At 50.0% G+C, this 15,950-nt stretch overlaps 3 protein-coding genes and 1 non-coding gene across 4 annotated transcripts in view; 3 read left to right on the forward strand and 1 right to left on the reverse strand.

Annotated features, from left to right (window-relative positions):
• The window catches only part of Lpcat3 (lysophosphatidylcholine acyltransferase 3), a 34,094-nt gene extending 32,631 nt beyond the window's left edge, over positions 1-1,463 (forward strand). The window contains exons 10-13 of the mRNA XM_051173276.1: positions 303-450; positions 528-686; positions 783-911; positions 1,080-1,463. Coding sequence (XP_051029233.1) covers positions 303-450; positions 528-686; positions 783-899 — 424 coding nt within the window. The 3' untranslated portion in view covers positions 900-911; positions 1,080-1,463. The remainder of the gene's footprint in view (positions 1-302; positions 451-527; positions 687-782; positions 912-1,079) is intronic.
• Positions 1,464-1,609: 146 nt separating this feature from the next.
• Emg1 (EMG1 N1-specific pseudouridine methyltransferase) lies at positions 1,610-8,395 on the reverse strand. The gene is made up of 6 exons (XM_051173282.1): positions 8,207-8,395; positions 3,049-3,150; positions 2,819-2,960; positions 2,437-2,495; positions 2,221-2,370; positions 1,610-1,925 (listed from the first exon to the last, which is right to left on the reverse strand). Exons 1-6 carry the CDS (start codon positions 8,372-8,374, stop codon positions 1,812-1,814), a joined length of 735 nt encoding a protein of 244 aa, XP_051029239.1. The 5' UTR covers positions 8,375-8,395; the 3' UTR covers positions 1,610-1,811.
• A 209-nt stretch (positions 8,396-8,604) lies between these two features.
• On the forward strand, positions 8,605-12,378 carry Phb2 (prohibitin 2). Its single transcript, XM_051173281.1, has 8 exons — positions 8,605-8,890; positions 9,041-9,125; positions 9,415-9,494; positions 10,252-10,436; positions 11,130-11,259; positions 11,357-11,460; positions 11,870-11,947; positions 12,264-12,378. Exons 1-8 carry the CDS (start codon positions 8,764-8,766, stop codon positions 12,342-12,344), a joined length of 870 nt encoding a protein of 289 aa, XP_051029238.1. The 5' UTR covers positions 8,605-8,763; the 3' UTR covers positions 12,345-12,378.
• On the forward strand, positions 11,528-11,784 carry LOC127213067 (small nucleolar RNA U89). Its single transcript, XR_007833615.1, has one exon. It is a non-coding gene; the product is annotated as a small nucleolar RNA U89 (small nucleolar RNA).
• Positions 12,379-15,950: the final 3,572 nt, after the last annotated feature.

Consider the following 15,950-nt stretch of genomic DNA (forward strand, 5'->3'; position numbering starts at 1 on the left):
CCTTGTAGTGCTGTTCATATAGTATCATAGTGATGCCCATCGTTGGCATAGCCTTGCACCACTACACCTTTGGTGTCAGGCACTCAGTAGGTCCTCGGTTCTACCTGCTAAAGCAGGTGGCTTGTCCCTATTTACTCATCTAAGCCTGGAATCTCTGTTGTACCTGAACTATGACAGCTTTCCTGTTAGCACCGTTTCCCATACCCTCAGTGGCCACAAGTGGGAGCCCGTCAGCACTCCACTCAGGAACCTAGAGCAGGAGTCCAAGTCTGAGGTTCATCTTTACCCACCCTCTTCTCTAGTTACATCTTCAAACGCCTCAAGTTTCTTGGAAATAAAGAACTCTCACAAGGCCTCTCCTTACTGTTCTTGGCCCTCTGGCACGGCCTACACTCAGGATACCTGATTTGCTTCCAGATGGAATTCCTCATTGTTATTGTGGAAAAGCAGGTATGTATGTCTCAAGGGTGGTAGGAAATGGGTTGGGGATAAGGACAAGACTGATGACCTCTCTCCTCCCTCCCCAGGCCACCAGCCTAATTCAGGAGAGCCCCACCCTGAGCAGCCTGGCCTCCATCACTGCCCTGCAACCCTTCTACTACTTGGTGCAACAGACCATCCACTGGCTTTTCATGGGTTATTCCATGACTGCCTTCTGTCTCTTCACATGGGACAAATGGCTTAAGGTATGAAGACCTGACTGCAGGGCTGCCAGGGTCACCAAAACCTCCAGTAGTAAGAGACAACTGTCTCACCACATTCCCACGTCTCTGTCTCTGCAGGTGTACAGATCCATCTACTTCCTTGGACATGTCTTCTTCTTGAGCCTACTATTCATATTGCCTTATATTCACAAAGCAATGGTGCCAAGAAAAGAAAAGTTAAAAAAAAGGGAATAATACATTTCCCTGGTAAGTAAATAGTCCTCAGATGATGGGCAAGGGGGCAGGGTATGACACTGGAGATTTGGGTGAATCAACATAGCTTGCCCACTAGGGAATGCTCTGTGGGACACTACTTGTTAAGAAGGGACAGGGCGCCGTTCTGGCCAGCCTTCTAAACTATTATCTTGCCCTTAGGTGACCGCGAGCTGGACTGGTGCAGAGACTACTTGTCCCCTTCTCACAGCACTCCTCACCCCAGAGCAGATGCCGGGAGCTGGAAGTCACACTCCCCACGGTGCCTCTGCTACAGCCAAGTCTTCACCGGGCCAAAGGGGAAGCTCTTGTGGGAGGAGCAGAGGGGCTGCACCCCCTTTGGACTCCCCCATGCACGTTGCCTTATCTCTTCCCTCTAGCCAGGAACTTGTTGTGTTTCTCTTCTGCCAATCTACTACGATTGTATCGTGCCGATACCGCCACCCCCCCATGGGGGGAGGGAAGGGTACAAGGCCCTGCCTGCTCCACTTTTTCTATCTTGGAACTATACCAGATAAAAATCACTTCTGTTTGTTCAGTTTTTCACTGCTAGCATCCCTGACTGCTTTCTTTCATATGTGTTCTCTGTGCTTGCCGAAGCTGAGCTCATCAAGGTCTCTCCTTGAAGGCACAACTCACGCCTATCTTCAAAGTCCAGAACACCAGAACCCAAGGGGACAGTTTACACTACCATGTACTGCTAAGTTTAAAAAGCCTCGAAACAATCAGGTTTGCAAAAAAGAAAAGCACAGTCTTTATAGGAAAAACAGAAAATTAAATAGTGTTGGCTCCCACTCTACCATCTCGGTACAGAAGATTATCTTCCAGCAGACATCGTAGGAGTCAATAGAGCAAAAGCCAAGAGTCCTGTCTGAGAGCTAGGCTCTGCCGCTCTCACACAATGCCCCACACTTCTTCAAAGGCTGTGGTAAGTTTGGCACAGGTCAGGGCAGCAGAGAGTGGATAGTTGCTGATGGACACCATCTTCTCTGTATACTCCACACTGACCTGACAAGAGAAGGAGAGCTGATCAGGCAACTCTTACCTGCAGCAAGCTCGCAGGTGAGCTAACGTCTCCCAGCAGTGCCATTCAATACCAAACTTGTGCAGACACCGGGGATTTTAGCTCTGTCTCTAGAGACATGCCAGAGTCGTTGAAGAGCACAGGCTGGGACAGGAACTCAACTGCCACTTGTTTCCCAGCTCTGTTCACACCCTGTACTTTTAACATGCTAACTGCTCATGGTACCCTGCACTGAGCTTCAGCTCCATGAAGAACCTAAGAACTGAGCCCAGACTGTACCTTGCCGTGGGCAAAGGCCCCAACCACGAAAACAATTGGGTCACTGCTGGGCACCAGGTCTCGCACGTCACTGACATCTGCCATGGCAAAGGAAGTGCCAATTTTCATACAGCCAACTGGGAAGTGGTCGGACACCGGATTCTTAATCACCTAAAGAGAGAACAAAGTCAGCCCCAGAACAGCCCCAGAGCCTACCAATAGGTTTCCCCACCTCACCTTCAGAAGCTTCTGAGGGCCATCAGCTGCTCGGACACTGAGTTTGTGTAAAAGCTGAACTAGGAAGGGGAAAAACAAGAGTTAAGGACTGGGAAGAAACCATATTCATCTGCCCAGAGCCCCCTGGAAAAACTAGGCTGTGTGTCCTTTACATCTACACTGTACAAATAATGTCAGGCTTGTCAGGCAAGCTCAGATGGCTTTATTCCTCACACAGAAGCTTAAGATAACAACAGAGCTGAATTTCCATGGATGTGGAAAAATCCCAGGGGTCTATCCTGGCAGCAGCTTGCCACAGCTGAAGGACTGAGTATGTGACACCCCCACACACACACACACCCATTTCCTCTCCATTCAGAACTTAAGTCCTAAGGCTTCTCACCCATGAGGCCACAAAAGCGGTCAAAAGTCCTAGGAATTCGAGTCTGAGGGTTCACTTCAATCAGCACATTCTTCTGTGTATGGATATAAACCTGTAGCAAGCCAGCTCGGTTCAGGGGGCTGTCCATCAGCATCAGTAAGCTCTGAGGGAGACAGCAAGCACAGGGAAGCTTGAAAAAGAAGCACTTGCTGCCTCCTGTAGACAGCTCAGAGGCTCTACCCCACAGTTACCTGGTGGGTGATGTCTGGTCTGACTTCCCCTGGGTCCCGTCCATTCTTTAACAACATGGACTTGTGCTTGTCACAGTTGAGTAGTTCATAAGTTTTGCCTACCTGAAGAACAGAGAACATGACAAGAGCAACGGAAATCCTATTATCAAGCCCTGTAGTTCTCAAAGTGTGGTCCCTGAACAATCAGCATCATGACAAATTCAAGCCCACTCTAGACCTATGCCAGAAACACTAAGAAAGGGCCAGAAAGCTTCTCAGGGGATTACCATATGGCCACATTTAGCTTTATCTGTTAGAGACAGACACAGAACCAACTACCTTATAGCCAAAAAGGAGGGGCACACTTCATACCACATGAGTTTTAAATGCCTGTGGCTATCAGGCAAGGTCACAGAAGTCCTAGAACCAGACAAGACTCATCCCAAGAGCAGTATGTATGTGCTGAGGAAAATGCCAGCTTGGGATACAGCAAGATCCTGCCTCAAACAAACCATTGAGAAAAGGCAGGTGGACTGTAGCTCAGGGCTCAGCAGGGGCCTGATTTCCTCCCCAGCACTACAAAATAAGAACACAGAAAAAGGTTGGACAAGAAATGGGAAGGTACTGGAGGACTGGGATTATACATGAAATTGCCTTGTAACCCAAGAATCCTCTCAAGCAAAGAGCCAAAAACTCCAGTGTCAGGAGAACATGACACCTGAGAAGTCTCCTGACAAGTTTACGCAAGTGAGGGCTACTCAGGGCTAGATTCTGAAATAACTGTCACTTGCAATTTCAAATCTCAAGGGACATTAGGACGGTCAGTAAGATCTAGTCTAAACATGGCTGGAGAGAGAACACAGCAGACATGGGTACTTGCCACCAAGCCAGAAGATCTGGGTTCAATTCCTGTGACTCACATGGTACAAGGAGTTGTTCTTTGACCTCCACACATGTCCAAGTACACATACACATCCCATGCAAAAAGAAGTCTATAAGCATGGCCTTTGAGATGGGTTGCTGTCAAGCCTAACCTGAGATCACTCCCATAACCCACATGGTAGGAGAACCTACCCCCTCAGGTTGTCAGTGAGTGAACACACACATGCTGGGAAATTTTTTGAAAACAGTGAAAGGCTGTGTATCACTAGACCTTTTTATTATGTCTAGAGACAAAGTAATAATACATTTGAAAATATTTGGGGGATTTTAAGTTTTGAGATTAACCAAATAGTATGAGATGAGTCAGTGGTTAAGAGATATTACTCTTACAAAGGACCCATATTTGATTTCCTAGCCCATGTCAGCGGGCTATAACTCCATCTCCACACACACAGTTACATGTGTGCTTACTATGTCTGTGCACCATGTGTATACAGTGAAAGCCAAAAGGTCTCTGGATTGCCTGGAACTAGAGTTAATATGTGAGCCACCATATGGGTACCGGGAACTGAACCTGGATTTCCAGGTTCTCTTAACTGCTGAGCCATCCATTTCTGCAGTGCCACTGAATATTTAAAAAAAAAAAAAAAAAAAAAATAGGGGCTTAGTGGTTAAGAGCACCTACTGTACTTGCTCTTGCAGAGTACCTGGTTTGGTTCCCAGTACCCACCCCACATGGCTCACAATCCTGCTCCAGTAGTACATATAGTACACATAAACTGCAGGCATACACATAAATAAAAACCTTAAAAAGAATGTCAGAGCAAGGAGGTGGTGCTGCAGCCTTTAATCCTAGCACTCGGGAGGCACAGGCAGGCAGATCTCTGTGAGTTCGAGACCAGCCTGGTCTATAACAGCCTCCAAAGCCACAGAGAAACTTTGTCTGGAAAAACAAAACAAATCAGAATAGAACAAGTGATCAAAAACTAAGGACATCCTTAATGAACCTTCTGTATGATCCAATTTCAGTCCATTAGTATGATAAAACTAAAGGTTTTGTTTTAAGATTCACTTAATTTTACATGTACACGTGTTTGGCCTGCACATACGTGTGTGTGTGTGTGTGTGTGTGTGTGTGTGTGTGTAGGTAGGATATGTGCACGCGTGAAGTGGAGAGGTTAATGTCTGGTTATCTCCCCTCTGTCGCTCTTCTGAGACAGAGTTCCTTACTGAACCTGAGCTCACCAATTCAGCTAGGCTGTCAGGCCATCGAGCCCTGTCTCTCCAATGCTGGAATTACAAATTAAGCTGTTTTTTTTTTTTTTTTCTTTTCTTTATTTATGGTTTATCTTTTTTAGTTTTTGAGGTAGGGTCTCTCTATGTAGTCTTGGCTGGCCTGGAACTTGCTTTGTAGGCTAAGCTGTCCTCAAGCTCCAGAGATCTGCTTCCCTGTCTGTCTGAAAGTGCTGGGACTAAAGGCATTCACTAGCATGCCTGGCATGGACTGGGCTTTTTTACATAGGTGCTGGGGTTGGCAAGCATTCTACTAGCTAAGCCATCTCCCCAACCCATGATGGAGCAGTTCCTCAGTCTAACCACTAATAAGAGGAAGCAGCATCACAAACTGAATGTGGGAGCTCACATCTGTAATCCCAGCATTCAAGAGGTCATCAAGTGCCAGGCCAGCAGGAGGTATAGGGTTAGACCCTGTCTCAAAGTAAAATAGAACAGCAACTGATACTCAATAATTAGATGGACATGGTGCCCCTGGCTTACAATTCTAGCACTCAGGAGGCTAAGGCAAAGGCAGAAGGATGGCAAGTTCTACACCAGTCTAAGTTAGACAAGCAGACCCTGTCTCAGAATAATGAAGTAGTAGTAGTGATACATGAGTTTGCAGAAAATCTCAACCAGCTATCTATCACCTTTGAAATACTGATGATAACCTGGCCTGAAATTCTTGTAGAATATACTTTAGTAGAAATCACTATGCAGACCTAGCTGTCCTGGAACTCACAGAGATCCATCTGCCTCTGCTTCCCAAGTACTGGGATTACAGGCATGTATCACCATGCCCAGCTATATGTTTGTCCATTTTATGTATATGGGTGTTTTACCTGCTTGCCTGCATGTATGTTTACATCACATAGGTGCAGTGACTGTGGAGGCCAAAAGAGGTCATTGGATCCTCTAGACCTGGAGTTAAGACAACTAGAAGCCACAGTGTGGGTGCTGGGAACCAAACTTAGGTCCTCTGTAAGACCAAGTGCTCCTAACCACTGACCTACCTCTCCAGCCTAGCTCCAGGCAATTTGTTTGTTTGTTTGTTTGTTCTTTGTTTTTGGAGACAGGGTTTCTCTGTATTGCTTTGGAGCCTGTCCTGGAACTCACTCTAGACCAGGCTGGCCTCGAACACACAGAGATCTGCCTGCCTCTGCCTCCTGAGTGCCGGGATTAAAGGCATTTTGACTTCTCATAAGTAGCCTGAAGTAATTTATTTCAATGACCTGACACTAACCTAAACAAACCCCTTTACTTCTTCCAACCTTTACAATTGCCTACTGACATCACAAAACTGTTATACAGATGGACTAGAACCCAGGCAATTGCTGTATCTATATTAACACTGAAGGTTTCCACATTAGCAAATTACTATTATTATGGGATTGCTAGCCTAAAATTAACACTGATAAGCAGGCAGCTATAGTGGTGTACGACTTTAATCCCAGCAACCAGAAGGCAGAGGGGAAATCTCTGTGAGTTCCAGGCCAGTCAGAGCCACATAGTGAGACCCTGTCTATAATACTAATAAGGGTGGGAGAGATGACTCAGCAGTTAAAGAGCACTGGCTGTTCTTCCAGAGGACCTGGGTTCAATCTCAGTACCCACATGGCAGCTTACAACTGCCTGTAACTCCAGCTCCAGGGGATGTGGCATCCTCACATGCAGGCAAAACACCAATGCACATAAAAACTAAATTTTAAAAAATGATGATGATGATGACAGGCAATTACTTAGGCAGGAACACAGAAATGCCTGTCATTAGGCTAGAAATAGCAATTTCTGAAGAAAATTTAAAAATCTAATTGGTCGTTTAATGAAAAAGGTTTAGATTTTCAGCCAGGTGTGACGGTGTACACCTTTAATCCCAGCTCTTGAGAGGCAGAAGCAAGCAGATCTCAGTGATCTCAATGTCAGCCTGGTCTACAAAGCTAGCTCCAAGTAAGTCTCTGTACACAGAGAAACCCAATCTTGAAAAACAAACAAAACAGGTTTTCTCACTGCAAGTTTAATAAAGTGCAAATGAAAAACAGATGGAAAAAATTCTCACCTGGGGTTATTAGGAAACACTACTTTTAAAGGACTGCCAATAGAGTTCCTGTGTGATTTAGTACACAACACTTTACAAAGCGATGGCAAGCTTGTTTTCTTATAATCACTAAATAGAGGTTAAGGACCAAAATTAAAATACAGGTCAGATCTGCAATGGTGACACTCACCTATAAATAATCCTAATATTTAGGAGGCTAAGAATAGAGTTCCAGGCCAACCTAGACTCCACATCAAGACCCTGACTCAAAACCAACTGAGGTGTGTGTGTTTTTGTATGTGTATAAATTCTGGGCCTACACACTGAACAAGTTTAGCTCTGAAAAGTAAGACACAAGAAAGACAGAATGAAGGGGCTGGAGAGATTGGGGTGGGGGCTGTTAAGAACGAGTTATCTTGCAGAGGACCCAAATTGAGTTCGCAGCGCTGACATGAGATGGCTCGCAGCAAAATGTAGACCTGCACACGTTAAGTACAAGTAAAGTAAATCTTTAAAGGGTGTGTGTGGAAACATTTCACAAGGGTTAAGACAAGGCACTGTTCATTTTACTACTCAGGGGAATGAATGATAGGTTGTAAAAAGTAAAGACGAAGGCTTATTAAGTTAAGTGACCCAGACATGTTTCAATTAAGCCGAAATACAGAACAAGCTGATAGTAGAAATCCTTTTAACAAAATAAAATGTCAAATCCTTAGATAAAAGGCTGGGGAAGTATAGGATGTGGACGATAATCCCTCCCTCACTTTACATTTTCTATCACAGCCTCCCTGATAAACGAGGGCTGGAAGGAGAGTCAAGAAGAGCAAATAAAAATATTTTCAACCGAGGATCTCAACAGCCTGAAAAACCAGGTCATCCTTCAAAAGCAAATGTCACTGCTCAGTTTTTTTCCATCCATCCTGTGTCCCCGGTCCCCACAGAATCTAACCAATCAATTTACTACTTCCACACTCTGTTCCAAACTACCTTGACTGTCTCCAGGCTGGCCCCTTCCAGCACCACAATGAGCCTTCGGCCTGCGCTCTTACTTCCTGCCCCAAGCCGGGGCCTCTTAGGCGGCGCATTATCCCAGTCCTGCTCCTGCACTGCAAAACGCCGTTCACGAGGTTGGAAACCGCCACTGGGCGCAGCCATCTTGTTAGCAGACCGGAAATTGCGCTGACGTCCTTAGGTTAGACCCTCGCGCTCCTCCTCACGGCAAACTTCCTTCCAGCTGCCATTTTGAAAGAGGGCGCTTGGAAATGGCGACAGCCGTCGTCCTGAACTACCGAAGCCTCTCTAGGAGGACACGCCTCCAAAAGAGGCGGGACTTCCGGACGCGCTTTTACTGTGCGCGACGTTCGGGTCCGCCTAGGCAAAGGGGGCGGGTTCAGAAGGAAGCGCACTTCCGGTGCCCTTTCTGCCGCGAGCACCGCGGCCCCCAATCCTCGTGTACAGGGCGAGGTCTGTAAACTGGAGTGGGCTAGAAGCTGGCGGCCACCACCTCCTGACCGCAGGTGCCGCCACTTTCCGGAGGATCAGACATGGCCCAGAACTTAAAGGACTTAGCGGGACGCCTGCCCGCCGGACCTCGGGGCATGGGCACGGCGTTGAAGCTGCTGCTGGGGGCCGGGGCCGTGGCCTATGGCGTCCGCGAGTCCGTGTTCACCGGTGAGCGACCTCCTCCCGCTGGCTGGACTTGGGGTCCGCACCCCACTGGCCTGCTCCCCAAGAGTGCGCGCCTGCCTTCTCCCTCATCCCCGACCGGTACTCTGATCAGCAGCAGCTTGCCCTGACTCCCACCCCTCCCTCTCTCCACAGTGGAAGGTGGTCACCGAGCCATCTTCTTTAACCGGATCGGCGGCGTGCAACAGGACACAATCCTGGCCGAAGGCCTTCACTTTAGGTAATGGCGGGCAGAACGCACGGGCCCTGACCCTTCACCCTTGACGGCTGTAGCGAGACTTACAACAGGATTCGGTGCTGCTTTTTCCCTTCCTCAGCCCCGCTCCTAGGACGATAGGTGCTCCGAAACTCCAGCAGTGCATAAAGGGCTGTTCTCCAAAGGGAAAAGAGAAATCTCCTTGTCTGGTCATGGGGAGGAGCAGGCCCAAAGACGAGTGGTGAGGGGAAACTGGTCAAAAGCAGTGAAAACTACAGCTTCCCAATCCCTGTCCCTGACCTCTCCTCTCCAGGATCCCCTGGTTCCAGTACCCCATCATCTATGACATTCGGGCCAGACCCCGAAAAATCTCCTCCCCCACAGGTTCCAAAGGTGAGTGTGGGCATTTGGGAGCTGCGTGCAGGTGGGGATACAAGTAAACATAAAATGAGCCTGATGAGGCCACCAGAGGCCTTGGTTTCTACATCTTCAAAAGAGCATGCCTCGTGGCTTAACACGTACATTCCAGCACTCGATGAGCTTGCACGTTTTAACGTTACTGTCTGCCTAGCATAAACTGAATCAAGAGTTGCCTTTCTTCACGGTCTTCCCTAGATCCAAGCCTTTTTCAAGGCCCTTTTCTGTTGACTTGTTGATTACTTCTGAAGTATACCTTGCTCTGGAGAGACTGCCCAGCTCTTCACTAGCTGTTTCCTTCTAGACCATACTTAGAAGCCCTGCCTCTGCCTCATTCACATGTACACACGGAGGCAAGTAGCACACAGTAGTGTGCTTTCTTTCTCTGTGCTGTTTATTCATTCGCTAAGCCTTGGAAGTAAAAACCGATAATTCTGGTTCTCGAGTCCTTAGGGTCTCGGGAGACCCACAGTTGTGGTGGTGCCCACACTGGAGGTTGCACCAAGGCTAGTAGCAAAAAAAGAAAAAGAAAAATAGAAGTCACCTGTACTAATAGAAGGCCTGTGGAGAAGGCTTCCTAGCAAACAAGGATCTTTTTCACCTGAGTTGTTGCCTCTTCCTTGTTGACATATCGTCAGAGGAGTGTTAGGCTCGGCATGGTGGGAAGCATGGGAGAAAATGCTTGGAGAAGGGGAACGTGGCCTTAACCGGTCACTACTGGCCTCACCCTCAGACCTGCAGATGGTGAACATTTCCCTGCGTGTGCTGTCTCGGCCCAATGCCCAAGAGCTCCCCAGCATGTACCAGCGCCTAGGGCTGGACTATGAGGAGCGAGTGCTGCCGTCCATCGTCAACGAGGTGCTCAAGAGCGTGGTGGCCAAGTTCAATGCCTCGCAGCTGATTACCCAGCGGGCTCAGGTCTGATTCCTATCACTCTGCATGGCAGTGGCATATCTCGCCTTGGTGCAGGGTACTGGGGGGGGGGCGTTTTATATAATAGAAGGATGGAGGGCACTATAGTTCAGTTAGTAAGTGCTTGCCTAACAGGCACAAGCCCTGGATTTAATCCCAAGCATTTAAACCAGGTGTGGGACATGCCTGTTATCCTAGCACTAAGGAAGTAGCAGCAAGAGTGTCAGATGTTTAGCGTTATCCCTGGCTGCATGGCCAGTTTGACGTGGGAAAGCTGTGCTGATTGTCACTCTGGGAAAGGAGGAGAAACAACTGTAGAACCTGATACCAGTCAGGGTTAAGTAGGAAGCATAGACGAACACAATGGCGATGTAGTCTTACCCACATCTCTAGAGGAGCCCTTTCCTTGCTTGTCAGGAAGCTAGGCAGATATGTATAGACATTTACGTGGGCTAAAGGGAAGATTAGGGGTCAGTGTGACATAGGGCAGTCATGCCACCTTCCCGGTGCTGCCTCGTCTGTCACATGAAGACACCGAACAGGGTTTTTTCTAGCAAATGCTTGAGGACTTAAGTGGTGGGTTGGCTGCCCGTACTCAGGAGCTCCGGGATTCGGATGGTTACAGCGATACTACCTTCCTTTCAGTTCTCTGATCCCCTCAAGCCGCCCCTCCCTTCCCCTCTCCACCCTTGCTCCCAGGTGTCCCTATTGATCCGAAGAGAGCTGACAGAGCGCGCCAAGGACTTCAGCCTCATCCTGGACGATGTAGCTATCACAGAGCTGAGCTTCAGCCGAGAGTACACAGCAGCTGTAGAAGCCAAGCAAGTGGGTAAGTCCCCGCAGGAGTAGATCGGTGGGCGGAGGAGCCCCGTGGGGTTGGATTCTTACCAACCCACCGCCATAACAACATTCACTTCCCACCACAGCCCAGCAAGAAGCCCAGCGGGCCCAGTTTTTGGTGGAAAAAGCAAAGCAGGAACAACGACAGAAGATCGTGCAGGCTGAGGGGGAGGCTGAGGCTGCCAAGATGATATCCTTCCGGTGCAGAGGACTTGGCCTGGTCCCTTGGACGCCCACTCCCCATCCTCCCCAATGGGCCGGCTGATGAAACTAAGGCGAATGCGACTGCCTACTGACCCTTGGCTTCTGGGGGGGGGGGCGGGGTGACTGGTGAGATCTGAAATCTTGGTGGGGGTAACTGAGGCCTGACCCCCACTGTAAGGCCAGATCGAGAGCATTTCTGGCCTTGCCCTCATGTCCGCTGCCACCAGTTTTTGGCAGCATCCTACAGGGAGGGCCCACAGCAAGTGGCCAGAGTGTGAGTAGCCATGTGAGCGCAACCTTGAATCTGACAGCCCAGAGGACTCTTCGGGGGTGGGATGGGCACTGTTGGCAGATGTAGCCCTGGCCTAGATGAACCCTTAACTCTATCTGCTTACCTTGGAGAAGCACTGAGCAAGAATCCCGGCTATATCAAGCTCCGAAAGATCCGGGCTGCCCAGAACATCTCTAAGACGGTAAGAGAAAGGCCTCGCTCTCAGGGCTGCCCATTGAGAGGGAAAGCATTCAGTTACACAGCCACACAATGGCATTAGAACCTTACTTGAGTCTTAGCTTGAACAGTTTCCTTGGGCACCTTTCCTCCCCCAGAGTAACTCCCTAGAGGTTTTGTGTTTCTGGCTATTATGAAGTGTAACACCAAGGGTGTTCTCGATGCTTGGATCTTTGTGCTAGACCAGGAGCCTCCATTACTGTACTCCGCTGGGCCGGTCACTGAGTCACAGGGACCAGACTGGAGGCCTCTGCTAACACAGGCATCCATTCCTTCTGTAGATTGCCACATCCCAGAACCGCATCTATCTCACAGCTGACAACCTTGTCCTGAATCTACAAGATGAAAGCTTTACTCGGTAAGCTGCCACTGTGCAGAGCAGAGCGCCTGCATCTGGTCCCGTGGGCTCTAGAGTCCATTCAGAAGTCACGGGGCCCTTGACAGTTTCTCTGAACACCAGTCAGAAAAGTAGGTGCTGCTTGGGAGTCCTGTGTTAAGTGACATCCTCTAGAACTGACTTTGTGAAACAAAATAGGATGTCTTGTGTAGAAGGCACGTTATTTATAAATAGTTAAGTGGAAAGTGATGACAGTATTCCACATTCTTGCCTAAGAACCTGAATGCTGCTCCGCTGGTAATGTGAGTTGGGATGTTGGGATCCTGCAGAAATCCGGCCAAAAGAGCGGTTGTCATGGGAGGAAGGGGAGACACAAGGGGCTAGAGCAGCTGGGGCTGAACTGAACTGACTAATCCTATGTCTGTTTTCTGTTTCTTGTTCACGCCGTGCCATGCTGCTTGCTGTAGGGGAAGGTAAGTGGCTGCATCCATGTTGTGGGATCCTGGGGGGGCCACCTGCTCCCTGGACCTGCCTCTATTACCTCCCCTCCCCACACTGAGACCTTCATTTGGGAAGAGGGGATAGTTTGGCACGTTCTGCATTCACACATCAGAAATGTTTTCCCTTTGTTCTACAGTGACAGCCTCATTAAGGCCAAGAAATGAGTTGTGGCCATCAAGAACTCCACCAACGGAGAGAGTAGATGCATTTCTCATCCAGTTTTGAGGAGCCAGCTAGTGAGGTCAAGCACACCCCACCCTGACCCAAGCATCATGTGATGGATTTGGTTCCTCTGTACTTGCCCTCTTGGATTAAGGAAGACTGAAGACCAACCCTTTCAGAGGGTTTTCCTCCTCCCTATATTGACCTGGGAGATGGGGTGGGGGGAGACAGTGTGATTTCTCAGTGATTTCCTACATTGTTGCCCCTCCCCCAGAATGGGGGAGATAACCACCATCCCAGAAATTCTCAATAAAATTTTTATTACTTAAACAGAAGTCAAGGTTTTGTATCTGAGTGGGTCAGATAGGGTGGGTGCACTCTGGGTCTCTGCCAGCAGAGGGCACAAACAGTCTGGGCTGTAGAGTTCCGGCTGTTTGTTAGGTCCTCAGAGCCTACTGGCTCCAAAACAGGACCTAAGCTGGGAGCAGCAGACCTCAGCCAAGGGCTGCACCCTCCATGTCTACAAACGAACCCGCTGATTTAATGATATCTTGTTCAAAGCTGGAGCAGCTGTGGTTTTGCTGAGCCTAACTAAAAATCTGATGACCCCCGACGGGAGCTGCTTCCCCGGTAACCAGCTCTGGGTAGCTATGGGTAGCTATGGGGAGATCGTGTGTGTTCTCCCGAGGGCTTCGGGGTTCCAAGGCCCAGTGGGCTACCCGTGCTGTTCCTTAGTCACCATAGTCACCAGGTACGATGAGCTATTTGCTTGTAGGGTTATCCCTAGGGAGGTGGGTTTTCCACCCCATGAGCCCAACTAAACAACCTATTTTTCCACAGATGATTCTCATTCTGAAGACAGTACATTGAGTACTGGAAAATTAAGCCATTACTCATACCCGTAGCTCACTAGAAGCTTTGACATCGTTTTCCCTTCTGGGTAGATAAGTGTGTGAAATAGAAGAGGTGAGCCTTGAATGGGCTAGAGGGTGCGGTAAAGCTTCAGCTCCCTGGGTTCTGGAAGGAAGTGGGTGGATCTCTCCTGAGGTCTAGGCAGCCTAAGACAGGCCAATATCCATAGACATTAACGTTCCCAGGCGAAAAGACAATGGAAATACCTAGAGTCCAAACAGTTTCCAAATCTTGCCGATCCGCAGGCAGCAGCCATTTTGTCTTTCCCATTGTTCCCCCTTGCCAAGTGAGTCACACATACACACCCCATCCAGAAGGTTAAAGGTCAGAGGTTGTTGGTCTGGTGGCCTCCGTGGTCTTCAAGGCTCCAAGAAGGTCACTGCTGATGGAAACGGACCCGGGGGCCATCTTTACCAGACAGTGTTAGGAGCTTCATACGTCAACCATCCAACACTGCACTGGAAGATGGACCCAAAGCCGGCCACATAAAACCAGACTACAGCTTAGCAAGTGCTAGGGCCAAGAGCTGCTGGATGGCTGACAGCGGCCCCGAGTGGTAGACAATCCCAAGGCCAAGGTCGGCTTCAGGTAGGTTCTGGATCTACCAGATGACAAATCACACTGGGTTGGAGGAGGGGCTGGGGCCATTGTGTCCCTCCAGTGGGCGAGCGGCCAACCCGAGAGCCACTTCTGCAGAACCCTTAACGCAGGAGAAGGGGCTTTCAAGCGTGTGCGGGGGAGGAAGGAGTTCGCTACCGGATTGGGGCCAGGGGCCTGAAGCAATGGACGACGCTGACACAAGGACAGGGGCCTCCATCATTACCCGGCAGTATTAGAGACTCCCAACCAGCACCCAAACACTGCTGGGTAAGACGAGGGCCCCTACCCAACCAGTCCACCTCCAAGAGCAGTCCGGCGACACCCAAGCACCCTGGGAGAAGCTGCAGATCTCTGGCTCCCATCCCCCACCCTCGCGTCTTTTGGGACACTTCCGGGTGAGCCTTGCCGATCACCACCTAGCGTACCCTGAGTTGCCCCCCACTGAGGTCAAAATCAGCTGTAGCAACCCTTCCTCGCCCCTCTGCTGTCTGCCTGAGAGCCAGTCCCCTACCCCTCCACAGCCCGTCCCTGCCCCCAGCACACACCAGTTCACTGCGCTCTACAGGTCCCAGCGCAGCCCCAGGACCCCGATCGGTGGCCTTTACCTGGCACCAGACCTCCCTGACCCTCAGAGTGGTGCAGAAGAAAGGAACAGGTATCGAGGCCCCGGATTCAACCGCCTAGAGCCAGCCGGGCCTCCTCTCTTCCTCTTCCTTCTCCACCTGCCGGGCAGCACTGGCGCCTCACCTGGGCCCCGCCCGCCTACTGCCCTGCGCACAGGTGTGTCCTCCAGCCATAGGCTGCCCCTCTCCGCCTTAACTCCTTCCCTCCCAGCACCAGCCCTGGGCACCTCCTCTTGAGACCTGGCCATCCCGCCAGGCCTCCCGCCCTTTCTGGCGGCCTTTCTTCTCCTGCCTAGTCTTTTCCCTGTTTCTAAAGGAATAAAGGGAGAGGCCATCTTTGGATCCTTCCAGTGGCTCTCTCCCCAAGCTAAAAGTCCTCTTCTCTGAGGTCTCCAGTCCTGCCCTCAGGCCGAGTCAGAGGAGCTCCCGAGGTCAGTGTGGGGTCAGCGAGGCAGGCATTGGTCTGGGTCCCTCTCCAGTGCTAAGCCAGAGTTGAACAACCCCTTAGGAACCGGGAAAGACGGAAGCCCCGCCAGACCTGTGGCTCACCTAGCCTCTGCAGCATGCCTCCAGGTTTTACCTTGATGTTGAAGTGTCCGTCCCGGCCAAAAGGCCCCAGCCCCCACCCAGTGAGGAAAGCTGGAACCCGCTCGCTCGAGCCCTGCATTTGCTATGCCCCCATTCCCACTACTCCCCACCCCCACCAGAACCCACCTCTCTGCAGAGCCTTCTCAGTTGGCCCTCGAAGAATTAGCCCAGGGCAGTTAGAGGAACAGGACCTGCCTTTCTCCTGTGTGGTTCTGTGTTGCTGGGAGAGGGGCCCTGCGCAAGCA

Source organism: Phodopus roborovskii, unplaced genomic scaffold (genome assembly GCF_943737965.1).
Source record: "Phodopus roborovskii unplaced genomic scaffold, PHOROB, whole genome shotgun sequence".
In the NCBI taxonomy this organism is placed as follows: Eukaryota; Metazoa; Chordata; class Mammalia; order Rodentia; family Cricetidae; genus Phodopus; species Phodopus roborovskii.